The sequence below is a fragment of the Gallus gallus genome, chromosome 4, assembly GCF_016699485.2.
Source record: "Gallus gallus isolate bGalGal1 chromosome 4, bGalGal1.mat.broiler.GRCg7b, whole genome shotgun sequence".
Classification (NCBI taxonomy): domain Eukaryota; kingdom Metazoa; phylum Chordata; class Aves; order Galliformes; family Phasianidae; genus Gallus; species Gallus gallus.
Genome location: NC_052535.1, coordinates 3,948,358 through 3,966,609, shown reverse-complemented (window position 1 = coordinate 3,966,609; position 18,252 = coordinate 3,948,358). Strand labels below are relative to the sequence as shown.

Sequence of the window (18,252 nt, the reverse complement as noted above, 5' to 3'; positions counted from 1 at the left end):
AAATTCATACTAAACTCATTAACAACAACGCTGTTACTCACCATGCACTTATAGTGTGCTGCAGCCTTTTTGGCATTAAATATATGAAGCTTTCCTCTAGCTTCATTTTCTTCTTCACCTGCATGACAGAATCCACATTTAGGTTTTGTATCACTGGGGCTGCTTCTGTGGGGAGACCTGTCTCTCTGAAAGAAAAACATTTTACTAAAATATACTGCTGGGTTATAAATAAGGTTGCAATTTTAAAAGCCTGTGGCCACCAGCTGGAGGCTCAGACAAATTTTAATTAAAATTATATTCACAAAGAAGAAACACACAATGCTCTCTTCTAAGAAGTTTAGCGTATTTACTGCTTACATAGGAACTGCTTTCTATTTCGTCTGTGCCATGTGAAGATGTGGATCTAGTGTCTTCTGATTGCCCTTTTAAATTTGTTTTTCTTGGCTTTCCCTTACGACCCCTCCTTTTTCCTTTGGGAGGTGAAGGCTCCAATTCATGTTCGTTGATACTTTCTTCTAAATCTGCTTTAGAAGTTAGAAAACATCATCAAATAATAATAACAACAATAATTCTCAAAAATATTACACAAATCAGAACCAAAAACAGACAAGGAAAAAAAAACAACCTGTGTTTTCCTTATTTTGCTCAGAAATTACAACAGTAACCTTTTCACACGTATTACAAACATGCAAGATCCTGAAATCATCATTTACTTTTTTATGTTCATATGTATGCATTATGTTCACATCACATTCTTATGTTAAAAAGATCCAAAGCTGTGTCATGTTTGAGAAAGTTTTAACCTTTCTTACAAATCCTGCTCTCAGGACCAACACACGGCCTCAGATGTGTATTTCCATCTTCACTGAAAATATGACCACCAGATGTCATTTCAAAGTTGAAAACAATTTTAGTTATGCTTTTAAGGATGCACGCATTCAGTATGAATTGCACCTGGTTTTATGCCAGTAGTTCTAAGTAACACCTCTCTCCTTGCATTATTAACTGATATCTTTTGATTTAAGAAAAAGTCACACACTTTTGGCTACAATATTAACAAGTCTTAGAACTGGAATGTATTTTGCCTCTATGAGACACATCTAATATCTCATTTTAGTTGCAGTACATTTTTGCATCTACACCTAAAAAGCAGGAGCCAGTTTGCAGAAAAACATGGATGATTTAACTGACAAAATAGAGTGTTTAGAGACCATTAAGAATATAAGAAAGCATATTTTGAATACAGATATACCAAAGAAGTCTGATGAATTCCTTTGAAAATGCCCGACCAACTGCTGAATTGCTACACAGAACTGTCTGGCATTACAGCAGAGTGCACTGCTGATCTCTCAGACGCATATAGTCAATACAGATCAATCCTGCAAACTTCCTAATGTTGCTTCAACTATGATCTAATTAAGCCACACCTGATATTAATAACTAGCTCTATCTATCTGCTAGCAACTTTTCTGCTCATCCAGCTCACAGGAACAGTTTTTTCTTTTAATATGCAATATCCACCCCTTCTGGTGGATATATACTGAAATAACTCATTTGAAGAAAAATGCATATACACTGCTATATAAATCTCAAAATCCAAGCCACAGACATCATCATGATCCCCAAAATGGAAGGAAGTCCTAATCAGAAGATCTGGAATACCTCTACTATACATACATGGGATATTTATCTGTTTTAATACTATTATTAAGTATTGCTAGGACACTTCCCACCATTTTTTCTTGGTCTCATTAAACAGATAGAACATCTTTCTCTAAGAGCTGCTTCACCAGAACTCATATTTCTTATCTATTAGCACATAAAAATCAAATCACATTTGTTCTAGCTCATGATTAACAGTGAATCAAATGCACAAAAGTTGCAAGTGAACTGAAATATATTCCAAAACCACTAAATTTTAGTAGCAGAAAACTGAAGTCTTGCATCCAAGTGTATCCTATTAAGCTTACTCTATCACATTTCTTGCTAAACTCTGAAGTAACTACAGCTTCTTGCACACTTGTTAACAAAGGAAAGAGAACTAACCCAAACACATCACAACATGTTACACTGAAGTGTAACTCCCCAAAAGCACTGTGCAGTTGTGTGGTTAGGAGGCAAAGATTTGAGAAGAAATTCATACAAGTCTTCAAATTATTTTGGCTTAAATCTCCAGGTTAATCAGCTATATAGACATATTCCCAAGTGATGACTAAAATGCATAAATGCATCTACTACAACTTTCTTCTGCTTCATTGTGCATCCTATTGTATACTGAGATTGCAAGAGCACCACCATTTATTTTAATCTGAAAAAGAAAGAATGTATGATGACAGGGATTATCTAGTCAAACAATGCATTTTACATTTCCTTCTCACAATTTACCATCTAAACTTACTTTTCATTTAACATTACTTGCTGAATTCTCAAAGCAACATTGTGCTATTTAAATATCCCACCTCTCGGATTGCACATAGCAAGTTTTACTACAACCTTAAAAGTTATTTCAAAGAAAATAACTCCATCTTGTCTCTCATCATACATAAGAGCTTCCCCTGAACATATTAGAAATATGTCAGTCTTTTGCATTAGATGGCTCTTTACTGAAAAGTCCTAAACAAAAGCGACTATTAAACTGTTGAGCCCTTAAATAACATCAGTGCGTAAGAAGTTAGAAATATTCCTTCCAGAATCACTCCACAGATTTTGCTATTGTTTTCCACAAAGTGGAATGCAGTCCATCAACCAACGTTATTTTTTAATCCAGAATCCTGTCGACCATAACACACTTAGTCCACCTTTCTTTCCTAAGCATTAAAGCATATTCTGAACCCTGCATACTCATGCTCTCACAATGGAAATGAACATTAAATGCAAAAACACAAGCAAACAGAAAAACCAGCTTCGCATTAGAAATGCCACAGCCTCCTTGTAGAGTAAGTTTTCAAGTGTAACTTTTAATCTATGAGTAGAAGATTAAAATTTGAAAAGTAAACATGGTGTATTTTTCAAGGATGTTTCCAACACAACAAAAATCCACCACAATTGCACAGCTTTCCTCTAAGGAGAATCCCTTTCCTGTCCTCAAAACTACTAATCCCAAAAGAGTTGAGAATTCACTGAAATCCAGACAGCTGATCCAAATCAGTGCAATTCCTTGTGGAGTTAGGTCTCCATACATGTGACATGGAGCTATGGATTAACACCACTGAAACGTGACCATCAGCACTACCACATCTGTCTGCAAGACCAACACCACAAAACGTTCAAGCTTCTCCTTTTTAACAGCGCTATGAGCTTGTGTAGCAGTACAAGGACAAAGAAAATTGTAACCATCTTTAAAATACACCTGCCTTGGACATCCTTTACTATTTCAGTAAGGAGTTTGGTTCGTGCCCTATCCCTCCCCTCAAGCCCACTGCCAGCTTACCCAGTTTCCCTGGCATCTGATGGTTGGGTGTTTCCAACTTCTCATGTCAGCTTGAACTAAGGAAAACACAAAAAGTTGTTCAACTCCTCCCTCACCAGATGAAGTTTCATGATGGATATCACCCAAGCTCTGAAGCCCCTGACTCCCTAAATATTCTTCGACTGCCCGCATCCCGTATCCCACTACTGCATTGATTTATAAATTCACCATGATATTCTCAATACGAGTTTATACGAACTCCTCAAAGCAGGTATCCTATAAGCTTTCTGCAGAAGTCCCTAAATAATGTGTCTGAAAAAACAAGCTTAATATGCAATGTGTTCTCTCAGAAGGGAAGGAGTAAAGGGTTAGAAATCAAGAGGAAACATTTTCTGTTTTCAAAAGCATCTAAGAACATGATACTGTCAACTCAGATGAGCAGAGAGATGAGTAACAACAAGCCCCACATTTGCATTTTAGGAATCTATGAGCAGTACAATGTACCACAAAAAGAAGACAAACCAACTTCTGTACTTTATAACCTGTTAACATGGAGACTCAGCTTCAGAGAGAAAGCTAAAGAATGATCTTTTGATCTGACTAGAGGGAAAAAGGATGTTTTGCTCATTAAAATAAAGCCTGATACAGAAGTTGAGATATCACTCATCTATTCTTTATTACTTGAGCTTGAAATAAACCCGGAACCATCCTTTTCCAAAATCTAAGTTAAAGCAAACTAATACACAGAATTAAATGACTTAAAGGCTGTGAAACAACAAAGAAAAAGAGGATGTGTTCAACAAAGCCTAATGATGCTCTCTGTACCTCCTACATTATCTTAAACAATGGACTAAGTGAGCCAGAAGCAAAGAGTCTAAGTCTGTACAAGGAAGATAAACAGAACTGACTGGAGAAAGACATCTGCAAGTAGGACTGTACGTACAAGTAGGACTGTACATACAAAGAAGTCAAAATGCAGAATGTGGAAGTGCCTTGGATGTGCTGCTATGTAAATCTGAAAACATATTTTGGAAGTTTCCCAGTGCATTTATGATAAAAGAGAATCTCAATAATTACAAAGAACAAAATCAAGTTTGCTGCACTTTCAAGAGAAAGAGAATATCAGAAAAAAAAGGGAAAAAAAGTACTTCAGCACATTAAGGAAAGAGGTCCTCAAAAATACAGCTGAAAAAGAACGAACCACATGTGCCAATGAAATGTCATAAAACCTAGAAACCTTACTGTCTCAGCAGTCAGTAATGAAAAACGTGAGTGCATCCATAAGCATTAATAAGAACCAGAGGTTTCCATATTTGCAAGCAAATAGAGAATCAAGGGAACACATCCTGAAACAGTAGTCATTAACGTTAGAAAATGATGTGAAATTAAGTATTTAAATGCTGAACACAACTCTTATTTTCTTTCTGAAGATGGAAAGGACGATGGTTATGTCAAACATATCTAAACTGGAAGAAATAAGGGGTGAAGCAGAGAAAGAAGTTAACCCTTAGGTCACTAATACCACATGATTTAAAGTATTAGATACCTCAAGGAACTGATGACTCCTGTTCAAAAGCTACTTCTGACTTAACAGTACCTATGTTAGAAAGAACTTGAGATTATTTCTTCAATTAAATACATTTAACGTAGAAAATGAATAAAATAGTCCTTTATAAACATAAATGCTTTTTCAAGCAAACAACTATTGACAAAGGCTGCAGACTGATAATATATTATCTACGTAATCAAAAAGCTTACAACAATTACTTTTAGATTTTTTCCTTTTCCATTAGCTATATGCTTTATTTAAGCACCACGGTGATGTTTCCTCAGAATACCTAATTAGTCTACACTGGACTGAATATGAGGTCCTTAATTTATTACCTGGATCAATCCTCCTTGTCCTAACACTGAATATACATTTGATGCCATACTCAGAGCAGCATCCTCCTTAGGACAGACAACAAGGCTGAGTCAGGGCAGCTTAGAAAGAAACTGTAACCACCCACCAGCAGAACTGAAAGGACAGCAAACTGCAACACTACAGAAACTTTTACACCTGACTGCACTGGCACGTACAATGGTAGGCAAGCTTATGCTATGAACAGTGTTAAAGAAAATGCAACTATGAAGAAACACTGATTAAAGCATTCCAAGATGAATCAAAATGTTACCTAGTCATAATGCCACCAGGTTTGGGATGTTTTTCCTACCAGCCTCTGGCTTAAACAGCACTTTGGAAAAGTCATTGGTTTGATACAGAACCTGTGACCAGATCTGACAGAGGAATATTATCCTGACCCCACTTACTATGCAAAAAGAGAAGCACGGATTTCAGTTTGATCTGTAGAATGAGATAAAAAGGGTGCTGAGACATGGCCTGTCCTTATTTCTATCATGGAAACATAACATCCCAAGGCTTTGCACACAGCTACAATAGGAATCACCAACGTTATTTTCTGACCCAGCAGTTCCCAAGGATCTGTTTTAGACATTAACAATAGGCAGTCACATGGCTGCCTTCTTTACTCTTCATTTTATTAGGATGTAACGGATCTAACAGAAGAATGAAATGACATTCTTCCCTTAACTTACATTAAACCATTCTGGATCAGCTGAATTCGTTTTAAATACAGAAGGTCCAGGGCAGCCCCCCCTGCAGGGAACTGAATAGAAGGTATCAATTTTAAAAATGTTCAATGATTATTTCCAGTACACTGAAATAAATGCCAACAAACAGTTGCAAAGCTTTACTTTTATAAAAAAAAAATAAATCCAACTGTATCAAAAGGGACAGTAATTTGGCTAATAATGAGCTGTGATAGGTTGAAAGCACTGACACCGACTCCTATAATTTGTTAGGAACTGCAAACTTAGAAGACTTGCTTAGATTATGAATAAAAGTATTTGAGTTCAGGTCAAGTCAGTTAGATTGTTAAGCAGCAAGATAAAAATCTCGACATGAAGACACAAAACCAGCAACTTGGTCTGCTCTTCCGTGTCCTCAATTTCATCAACCTCGCAGCCATGTACAAAGTAAGAGAGTACCTCACTTCTATTCTTTTTTCACCAGCTGGTGGGAACATGGCACAAATGTATTACTTGAAATGTACGGAAGAGTAATTGCAATGCATTTTCCTTGTCCTGTGTCACCTGAAGGCTAGGCCATAGAGATAAATCAGACACAGCCAACAACCTGTTGAATCAGATAATGAATATAAAGCAGACTACTTTGCTGCCATGTTTCACACTTGGATATTCCAAGGAAACAGAAGGTACTTCAGCAGCTCCTGACAATTAAATGAAAATGAACTCCCGTCGCTCGTTAATTTTGTCTTGATGAGTAGGGAGATATTCAGTCTGATGAATTCCTGCTCCACTTTAACTTCATGGTAGCAATAAATAACATTTAAGAGGTCCTTTTTGTTAGGCTTTAACCTGGTAAGTTTAATTCCAACATAGGTCCTTCATCCAAATTTCTGTGCAGCCTCAGGAAATTTTCTTTAATGGGTATTCAATGAATAGCAGATTTTTAAATTATTACTTCTAAAGTAAAATAGAAATAAAAATAATCATTTGAAGTACTAAAAATCTTCAGAAAAGATACAATAGCCAGAACTCTGACTTGAGCTAGGATGCTACAAGGAGCACTTGCTTTAGAGGATAGGGACAGAAAAATCCTGCTATTAGGCAGCAGTGCAACCTACAGGAAGAGAAAAACAAAACAAAACCAAATCTGTTCTATAGACTGCATCAAACCAAACAATCCTAAAAACTCTTCCAACATCCCCCAACAGAAGTGACATAATAAAAAATCAGACTCTAACAATTAAACCTAGTAACATAGACGTTCCACTTTGACCAAGCATCCCAAAGCAGAAGCAGTAAGCTTCCATTAGAAAGTGTCCCTGTGCACCCAGCACTGAGTGACATAACCACTGATGAGCTTCAACTACTGTCACAAAAACCCATCTGTAAGCAAGGATTCATAGAAAGGAAACATAAAAGGAGAGAAAAAAGGTGCTATGTTAGCACCTTGTATCCCTGGCTGGTCTATTCATTCTTCTGTGCAAGTCTTTTCTGGCTTCACAAACCACCATTCTTTCACATTTAAATTCCTCTTTGATATGCACATTTCTCTCAAGAAACAAACCAACAAAGCACATACACAAAGCTTATCTGACTGCCATCCTGCATCTTCCAGCTACCGCCTCACCGAGCAAAATTCATCATTTAGTTATTAAGAAACAAAGTCTCCAAGGTCCCTTCTTAAACTCTGAAAACCATCCATACACTTCTCTATCCCATAGAGGTAATTAGTTTTCAATGTAGCACAATACCATGGCTCTAAAATTCTGTAGGTAATTTCCATAAGACAGACCCAATATGTATTTTACTTGCTTTGATTTAACGGAGGTTCAGCACAAAACCCCCTTGCTTCTGCCATGATAAAATCCACAACTAATAGCTTTGTATGGATATAGTATACTGAATGCCCAGAACTGTATGTGCTAAGGAGAGAGCCTACTTTTGGGTAAAAAGCGCAGGGCTACAAGCACAAATATTAAATAAAACAAAAAAATTTCTGTGAAGTATAGCTTCACATGTTTCTAGAAGTATAAAGCACAACAGAGCTAAATACTTTAAGCACCAAAAGCTACTGCACAGTTAAATTCTAACTAAGATATCACTGCACTCCTTGGACTCAGTTTTTCTGGATGATGTTTACTACTCCCTGTTTTCCTCAGTCTGAGTCTTTTTGGATGGGTCTGTTCAATATTCACAAGCTGCCATCACCAACACGTAAGAAAAAACCCAACACATTGCCTCTGTAGTAATTTTCCCCATGTCCTCTCAGACAGATACATCCATACCCATAAAAGCCTCTGCAGTTAGGGAGTGACACTGTAGAACTGGAGATAACCATTGCTGAAAACTCTTAAAAGCCCAAGTTCTGATCCTGCACAAGTTGTAGTCCTGCAAAGAGCTCCAAGCAGAAAAAAAAATGTCCTATCACTCTGGGTTCCATGTATTGTTCAATAGGTTCCAGTGTGAGCCATTAGTCAGTAAGCACAGAATATTACGTTTAAATATCACGAAGAGATTGGTATCTCTCTCTTTGGATTCAAATGTCTTCCATTTTCTGTATGGAAAACAAAATAAAACTATGACACTCGTTGAATGATTACTATGCTGTTTATGGTGCTTTTCTTGTTTAAACCCACTAATGGCAAAATCTGAACAAAGAGTATTTTAAAAAAGCAAACTAATGTTTAAGTAGACAAAAATAAAATCAATTTTACTTTGGAATTTTCTATTGCCTTCAGTACTGCAGGAACAGCAATGCAACACCCAAACCTCACAATTGGTGCTACACAGAGCATAAGAATACATTATTCTAATTATGCATTTGGCAGAAAGAAATGGAATTTGTGCAATTTTATCTGCTCTAAATAAACAGCAATATACTCCTCACTAGTTAAATCTGTGATGCTTCTATTGAAAGTAACACAAAAGTGAACTAAGAAATGCTTGCTCACCCAAATTAGATATAGTAGAAAACAAACAGGTGGAAAGAACAACAACAAAAGGCTTGAACATAAAATCCTAAACTAGTTTTGCCATTTATCAGACCATAAAGTTTGTCTATTTTTGTGGCCTATCACCCCTTGCACACTTCACTACTCTTCTCTTCAAAGACGCACAGCTATGAATGTATACAGCTTTTTTTTGTTGTTTAGATCAAAACTGAACAGAAACACATCTATAAGTGATCTGATCATAAACCCTTTTATTTAATACTGGGCCCTTCTTATTTGAAGAACTGTATTTAATAGCTGAAAATATTGTGAAAAAATAGGAACGTCAGCAGTAGAAGAGATCAGCTGTTACCTGACAAGCTCCTTGTATTTCAGATGTGGATACTGTGAATATGGAACTGCAAATATAAGCCAACTTCTTCCTAGAATGGAATGCATTTTTTCCACCCATCCTTTACTCTAACAGAACATGGTATCTGCAGAACACCCTGACATTTAGTTTTTGGGTCTTTCTCCACTTCAATCAATAATTTTTAGAAAAATACAGAAATCAGATGGGCTCCCAAAGTCATTATTTCTCAAAAAAAAAAAAAAATCTAGATTTTACTGAAAACATTTGTATTCTCCAGAAAAATTAAATGTAACCAAAGTATTTTTCTACAATGGGAAAAATTTATATTGAATAATTTTACCTTCAGAGTTATGCGTAGTTTTCTTGTGTTTTCGACATAAAATCCTATAAACAAAGTAGTTGAAAACTGTCAAGTCAGTCACGATTCACAGATTATTTACTTATATTTTAAATTTAAATGCCAGTACATTTTTCTCCCACTTGTAAGACTCACTGACACACAAATCTTTCAGTGAAAAAGTGCTTTCATAGCACATCACTTTTTGAATGCCACAATCATCATCAGAATATTTTGGCAACAGTTTTAAGTTCCAAGTGTTGGTTGAAAAAGAATGTTCACAAAGGTTCACAAAGAACGTGAAATATAAATACAAAAGGAAATATAATAAATAAAGAATAGTTACATGTAAATGCCTTGTGAGGGTTTCTCTCTTATCTGAGCTTTATCATGCAGAGCACAGTAGTAGTGATATGTCTTGTGGCATGTTTTCACATCACAACCAATGGTTGCTCCAGGACAATGGCATAAGGAACACATCTGTAAAGATACAAAGGCACAATTCATGTTACTGTTGGCTCAATATTACTGAGTTTAAACATAAGACCGATAGTCCAGGTGTCACCCCTGGTGACAGAACAAAAGAGGTTCTGGTCAGGAATATTTTAATGCATATTGCTGAGTACACTGCTGTCCTTTCTAACATTCTTCCTGCTCTTGGGTGTTTTTCTTCATTTATTTTAAAATGAAGGAAAAAATTGTTCCTTTTATGCAACAGTACAGTAATCAGGATATATGAATTACCAGTCCAATGAAGAAAAGCAGTGATCTACTTTTGTAGAAAATTATGTATTTCACAGAGGTGACACCTTATGTTTGGGTCAACACTATTTACTCTTCTGCAAGCACTCAATTTGCAGTCAAACACTAGTTGTTATCCAATTTGAAATGGTATTTTATGTCATAAATTTGAAATACATTAATAGTTGATCAAGGTTCTTTATAGGAGCCCAGGTTAAAATTAACTTCATTTGATCAACTTCAGTTTGTGCTTCATAATTTTTATACATGGACTTGTCTAAAAGGAAACTTCCTTTTCATAAACGCAAAGATGTATTTGCATGAACAAAACAGACCACAGGAATTGTTATGTTCAATTATTAGCCTGTATAGCCTGAGGATAATATAACATTTATTCAGTTGGTACCAATCCTGTTGTCCAAGTGGTCACTGCCAACAGATTAATCAATCACGTTATATCAGGTATATGTAAGTCTGACAAGCTGAAAAATAGGTAATCTCTTTAAAAAGAATCCTCCCATGCATAACTTGGAGACATAATAATTACATCAGTGAATTATGTTCCCCACTAAGTGAGTTTTTAAGACTGCTCCATTCAGGTTTGAACTTAGAAGCGTTCCTCAAACAGGACTTTGTTACCACAGAAATACTCTATGTTAATCACTTCAAAAACGAACACACCTCAACTTTCAGTGCATAGCTGGTCATCAGCCGCAGCACCTACTGAAGGAGGGCAACTATATAAGATCTGTCTGCAGACACATTTAGTATAGGCTAGCAAAATAATTACTTATCACAGTGCAATACACTGGGACAGTTTTGCTTCAGCATGTTCCTAAATAAAAATACAGGCTAGAACAGGAAAAGCAGACCTTAGCAGCATACTTGGGCTGCCTAAACATAAGCACTGAACTTTAAGTTTCCTACAGAAGTCAGGGTTGAGGGGGTGGAGGGGAGGGAGAATTTCTCCTGAGAGTGATTCAGAGCTATAGATTTCTGATGACTACAGACAGAGATAAAGCACAGCTACCTGGAACATCCAAGTTTAGACAAAATTAGTCTGTAGGTTCCCTCCACACAGGTAGCATCTCAGAACTACACATCGATTAACTTGTTCAGCTGTTTGCAGAAAACATGGATCTGACTGAAGTGTGCTCCAAGAACATAACCAGCTGCTGTGTTGGTGAATGTGCACAGAGAGATTAAGAGGCACAAAGAATGCACCAATGTAACAAAACAAATATCCTTAAAAAAGATTAAGAATCCCAAGAGCCAAAGTTTCTTTGTGATCTGTACTTTCATTCTCTACTGTGTTCTTTCTAAGACCCTAACCATGAACTGAATAACTTGTGAACACTTATTTCTGTATGCTTTGCCTAATTAGTGCAAATAAAGTCATAGGTGTTGGAAAAGATAGAAATGATATACTAGATGAAAAATCAGACTATCACAGAGTCGTAGTCCTACAGAAATACTTAGGACTATTCTTAGTCCAAAAACTGGTCAATACATCGGAGTGATTTAAATTGAGGAGTGAATTGATCATCTATCAGAAATATATTGAAAAAGAATCAGTCGTTTCTCAAATAGCAAACAGTAAATTCTAAAAATAAAATAAAATAATTAGCTGCTTGAGAATAAATTCAGAACAATTTTCTTCTCATTTCTGATGAATTTGGTAGAGCTGCAGTCACTGCTGTACCGATGTACCTCAAAACGTTGATATTCACAGGCCCTGATATTAAGTCAATACAAATGGAATCCAAAAAAGTATATTTAATAGTTAAAATAATATTCTAGCATCAAAGCCAAATAATGGTAAAGGCACAATATTACCCCTACTAGGTCCTTAACGTGGGTTTCGTTGGTAAATTTAGCAGAAAATATCAAATAGAAATGGTTGGGAATGTTAGTTCTTATGTGCAATCCATTAAAAGAAAAAAGAAGCATATTCGGAAAATGAGTTTTCAGGTTTGCTTGGAAAACAACTGCAAAACTGCTCTGACAAAAAAGAGGTTGTAAAAATAGTACTTCTGGATGTACAGTTCCATGATTAAGTTACAACTGTAAAATAATCCACACGAGAGCAGACTTGACTGGAATAAACTACTTCTGACGCTTTCTTAAAGATGCTTCAAGCATCATTTAAATTTCACTTCAATCTGAGTATCATCAGATCCACTGATTTTTTTTTCCTCTAAGACCACTTCATCATCACCTTTGGTAAGCTGTGCATTTCCTCACAGCCCCAAAGAAACAACAGATACGATAACGCACTGAACAGTTTCACAGTCCACTTTCTGGGAGGTAAATAAATTCTGCCCTTCATTTTCAAGGGCTCAAAACAGACTTACCAACTTAGTGCCTCTCTTTATTTCTTTCTGAATATCCTCAATAGAGAATCCACCAAGACTCTCATTATCAGTGTGTGAAGATACCAACGCAGATGAGAACAGCTAAAATTACAGAAACAAAACTTATTTTAAGTATATACACCACCTAGAACATTTACACATTTGACAAACACTGAAGCTTCAAATTAGAGTGATTAATCACCTCCCCAATGCCACAGCTGATTGATTTTTAATATTATTTAAAGATGCGTTTGTTGTCTTCTACTGGCTCACAACATTCATTTCCTTTTTCCTACGGGTTACTTACCATACATTTGTGATGTGCTGCCACCTTCTGGTTTTCTGACATCAATAATTGTCCACATTCATTATCTTTATTAGATCTACAAAAACCACACTTCCTTTGTCTTGAAGAGACTTTTTTCTGTCCAACTGAGCTTGTCATGATTTTAAATGCTCTTAGAATGCCACTTTAATCCTCTCAATGCTACAGGAAAAAAAGTGTAATCAGCATGTTAACATCAACATAGGGCAATTTAGCTTACAGTTCTACAAATATAACATCGGTCACTTGAAACTGATCTACACCTCTTTAGCTTTCAGTTTACACTACTAAAATATATCCAAATAAACGTGCACTGGGCTGAGGCAGTAGTCGGCTACTTGTAATGAAATTGAAGCAGCAAATGGGTTTAGTTCTTTAAGCAAAAGGTTTGAACATTAAAACAAAGCTACGGACGCACGTAAACCTTTGGGGAAAAAGAAATACATTGAAAATATAACAAGAATGGCAATTTTAGGGATGGGGAGGGGGGGGAGGGGGAGTTACTGCAGGTCTTTAATCCTATGCTATTTATTAGAGAAAAGCAATTTGTAGAAAATGCACTGCCCGTGCCTGCAAGGAAACCTGTCCCACTGAACTCATGCTAAAACAGAACCAAAGAGCTGAGTTCAGCTTCACACCCAGAGCTCAGTTTGCGTCTAAAAGCTCACAGAGCAGCCAGCAGAGGAGTAACTGCCCTCACATGAGGGTGGCGACCAGAAGATAAAACGTTACCATTTTAGGTATGGCACAGATATATTGTGGCTAGTCAAACAGCGGTAGCAACAACATTTCAGAAGGATCTCTGACTGACTGGCTGCAATGGAAACCTTTTCAACAGCCACTGCAAATAGAGCGGTACCACACCAGCTATTGGCAACTGCAGAACTGTTATGCTCATCTAAGGAAAACAAATGAGGATTAAATGCAGAACCAATCTCAACATTTTCACATACTCTCAGCAATGTATTGGGAAAATCTATCATTAAGGTCCCCAACTCCTAATGAAGGCCAGAAGTGAAAACACCCGATGAGAGCACGTGCTTCTCGGTCCAGTATTACGCACTCCGTGCTCATTTGTTTCTGCACCTTTCAAGAAATAAAACATTGTACTCTTCAGGCTTTACACCTTTTGGAGATCAGTGTCTCACTGTCAGAATTGTCGCAACTGCAATAAAAGTCTCCTCCACGGCTTTTGTCTGCATCAGACTCTCATCTAAATATGAAAAGCTGCCACGTAGTTTGATATTTTGGGGGGAGAAAAATAAATCCAGTGAGAACAGCGGATCTGCAATACATCTGGACAGTGCCACAATGGCTGGCTGCAGGAAAATGCGTGACCGGTGGTGGAGATTTGCATAGCCAAGCCTGCCAGCTCCTCACTGCTGTCAGACGCCCCTAATAGTAATATCACTCACTGCTTGTACAACTGAAAGCAGAGGAATGTTATTAAGTTTCTGTCGGCACGTATTATTGCTAAAAGACAATGCTTTTTGATCCTCACTCTTCCGCTCTCATAGATTTGCACAGAGCCAATTCTAAGTGCCTGCCTTGCAATGCTTACTATGAAATTCGTACACCCAAGGGTAGCATCCGTGGTGCATCTATGTGGCTGCTTTATCAACAGCTTCATTCCTTCTCTTTGAAGCTGGAAAGCGGTTTAGTTTGCTGGTGATTCACACTCATAAGAAGAACGCATAGATTTCAGATCTTGCTGATTTGCACAAAAAAAATGTGCCAATCTGGATCAACCAGTCACACCCTTCTGCAGTGGCAATGGGGAGTCCTTAAGTGTTAAACACAAAGGAATCACTATACTGTATTCTTCTAAAGAAAAAATAACACAACAAAACAAGACAATTCTGTAATCCCTTTGTGAGTAGAAGGAAGGAACGTTTTCTGAAGGAAGGAAACAGAGTTAAAAACATTTTTAAAACCCACCAAAAAAACTGGGAAGCAGGAAAAAGGACCTGCAAAAGATGAAATAAGATAATAAAAAAGAATCTTGCTTTCACGTCATGTTCAAAAAGCTCAACACAAATCACATAGCGATGGGGTAGAAATAGATTAACAAAATACACACAAAGTTCTGCTTCGGTATATCTTCATACAGTGGTTTGGGGCTCTTTGACTTATATTCTGATCATGTCGACGCTGTATTGACTGTACTTCTCAGAATATTGCTGTATTTACTTTAATGATGTTAGTTTTGAAGAGGAAACTTAGAGGTTTCCTTGAACACGTGCACATGCTTTGCTAACACAAACTTTCTCCCATAGTAACATATGCGACAAGCAGCCTTCAACCTCACCAGCAAATCCACATTTGAGAAAAATGCAAATAATTCATAAAACACACACACACACAAAGTAAAAAATGGCTCTCATCGTCACAGTCATCATTAAATCATAACAGCCACTTCCCAGAAACGAGAAGCCCAAGGACAGCACCATGGCTGAGCACGCAGAGCTGGAAGGCACACAGCACCGCTGCCACCTGACAGATGTACAGCACTTCCAATTCGATTTGTAAGGCTCACAGTGAAGTTATAAACCCACTACACCAGGAACGACCCCCACTTTGTGCCAAGATGCCCTTCTCAGCCCATCCAGCTAAAAACAGCCATTTTCTGAAAAAGATGAACGAGGTGCACAGCTATCCCATAGGGCAATGATTCTGAAAGCAGGACCTCCACCTTTGGTTTTCATCTCCTGAGTTAAACTCCCAAACGATGAACCCATCAAGCATCAAGCTTTGTCAAGCATCAAGCTGCATTCCATAAGAACACAGGGGAAAAAAACCACATTAAAACACCTCCGTATTTGTTTTCTATGTTAAAAAAAAAATAAATAACTAATGAACAAGACTTTGGAATAGCATTTAAATACAGTCTGGGCAGAAATCTTGCTTGTCAGCTTTGTCAGAGAAAGCTCTATGGGCTGCTCACGGAAAGTGATGCACCAGGAAGCAGCGCTTGGGCAGATGATGCATTATCTCTATCAGCATGGGACACGTACTGCAAAACACACATCACGACACACAAACACATTTCCCACAAGCTTGGGATAAAAAATTTAAGGTTACACATACCCTAAAAACCACACACAAAAAAAAAAAGAAACTCGTTCAGTGATTTTTCACTCCAAAAATGTTTGGTTCATTTGCATTCGTGTTTCTTAATATCCACTAAGAGATATAACACGATGCTTCCCCCACTAACATCTTCACTTCAAATAAGCAAGCTTTGCACACCTTCAGGCTGGCATATTGTTTCCCTGAGTTCGAGGCAACAGATTTCAGAACACAAAAGAAAAGTGCAAGTTCAACGGCGCAGGCAGGGAGGAGTTCTCAGCGTGAGAGACATCGATCAGCACCGAAGAACAGAAAGTAAACTGCGTTCTGATCTCTCTTTATTGCCTTAATACGTTTCAGGAGCTGCACGCTTACAGAAGTTAGGCTCCTGTTTGTAGTCACAACAAAGGACAGCGATCTGTATGCGACGCTGTCCTGTATAGAGACTGTTTTGCTGTGTGGCCTACACGATTAATAAATAACGTTAAAAAAAATCACTCGGGATTTCAATTTCTACATAAAAAAATGCCTGACATCCAATGAAAACCTCCAAAATAAATATATACGGCTTGAAAAAATAACCCTTAGGCACGATGAAGTGATTTGGGCTCTCAGGAAAAGCCACAGAACACACTGATGCGGCGCTTCTCAGATGCTCAGTGGAGATGCATCCCCGTTCAAGAAACTTTCAGTGCTTTTTAGGGCCAATGGCCCATTGCTGGGGGCACAGTTGGGCAGAAAGGGGCGATGCACGGCAGCAGGACGGCACCTGGGGGTGTCTGCAGTGCACAGAGCCCGAAGGCTCACATCCTACGGAAAGCTTTAGCCCAGAGCCGTGCTTCCGCAGCATCCTGCGGGCACCACACAAAGCAGGATGGGGATTTACGGCTGTAACTTCCTAAAATAAGGGGAGCAGAGACGGGGGAAAGGCAGGCCCAGCGCCGGGAAGCCCAAACAATGGGCACGGAGCAGGTAACTCCGAACGGCACAGAACGCGCCGCGGCGGGCAGGCTCCGCAGGCGGCAGGGCCGGGCTACGGGAAAGTTTGCGCGCTCTCACGGGGCAGAGGGGCGATCCGAGAACCGCACTGCTCCGGGGGGGGCCCAGCGGCCCGGCCCCGCTTCTGGCAGCGGCTCTCCCCGGCCAAGGCCCGGCGCTGGGAGCGGCGGGGCCCGCCCGGGGTCGGGGGGAGGCTCGGCGGGACGGGGGGCTCGGGAGGGGGGGCGATCCCCCCCCTTTTCCTCAGCGCATTTTGAGGGGAGCTGGGCCCGCGGACACGGGGGCGGGACGCGGGCCGGGCCGGGCGGAGCGAGCGGCCGCCGCCGGCTCGGGGGGGCCGAGGGGGGCACCGCTTCGGGGGGCGCCCCCCGAGGGGACGGCGCCGGGACCCCCGGGGGCGGGCGGGCGGCTGCGGCCCGGAGGCGGGGCGGGCGGTCGGGGCGGGCTCCCCGGGAGGAGGAACGGGGCCGGGGGCGCGGCGCGTGGCCCGGGGCGCGCAGCAAAAGCGGCGGTTGGGGGGCGAGGAGGCGTGGGGCGCTCGGTCGGTGCCCCAGTCAGTCAATCAGTCCCTCGGTCAGTCGGCAGTCACTCACCCGTGCGGCGGGTGGGGCGGCGGGGAGAGGAGCCGCTCGGGCACACCCCCACCCCCCGTCGCCGCCGGTCTCTCACGGCCGCTCGCTCGCCGAGACCGTCCCTTTCATTCGGGGCAGGGGACGCTACGCTGCGCCGCCGCCGCCGCCGAGCGCAAGCACGCACGCACGCACGCACGCACGAGCGGACGCACGCACGCACGCACGGCGCGCTCGGGCTGCGACGCTGCGATGCTGCGGGGCGGTGCCCGATTGGCGCGCGAGGAGGCGCGGCGGGAGCACGCCGGCTTCCTGCGCATGCGCGCCTCCGCGCGCCTACTGCTCCCCCTCCCCGGCACCGCACCCCCACACCGCGCTCCTCCGCGAGGCCCGGAGCCGAGGGAGCCTGGAAACGGAAAGGGGCGTGGCGGGAGCGCTCTGCGCGTGCGCAGCTCTCACCGGCGGCCGTTGGAAGCCGACGGGGGACGGGCTGCCGGCTGCGCGCAGGCGCGGTGCTTGGTGGGCGCGCGGCAAGCGGCGTGCGCGTGCGCAGAGAC

General features: G+C 40.3%; 1 protein-coding gene across 8 annotated transcripts in view; it reads right to left on the bottom strand.

Moving 5' to 3' along the window:
- The window catches only part of PHF6 (PHD finger protein 6), a 25,321-nt gene extending 7,069 nt beyond the window's left edge, over positions 1-18,252 (bottom strand). For 2 of the 8 annotated variants that reach the window (XM_046941024.1, XM_046941025.1), the window contains exons 1-7: positions 18,155-18,252; positions 13,041-13,220; positions 12,734-12,835; positions 9,985-10,118; positions 9,642-9,685; positions 358-524; positions 42-185 (exon numbers count right to left, since the gene is read on the bottom strand). In XM_046941024.1, coding sequence (XP_046796980.1) covers positions 42-185; positions 358-524; positions 9,642-9,685; positions 9,985-10,118; positions 12,734-12,835; positions 13,041-13,178 — 729 coding nt within the window. In that variant the 5' untranslated portion in view covers positions 13,179-13,220; positions 18,155-18,252. Of the gene's footprint in view, positions 1-41; positions 186-357; positions 525-9,641; positions 9,686-9,984; positions 10,119-12,733; positions 12,836-13,040; positions 13,221-17,719; positions 17,873-18,154 lie in introns of those variants that run through there. The other 6 variants (XM_046941026.1, XM_046941027.1, XM_004940662.4 and 3 more) reach the window with 3 other exon arrangements.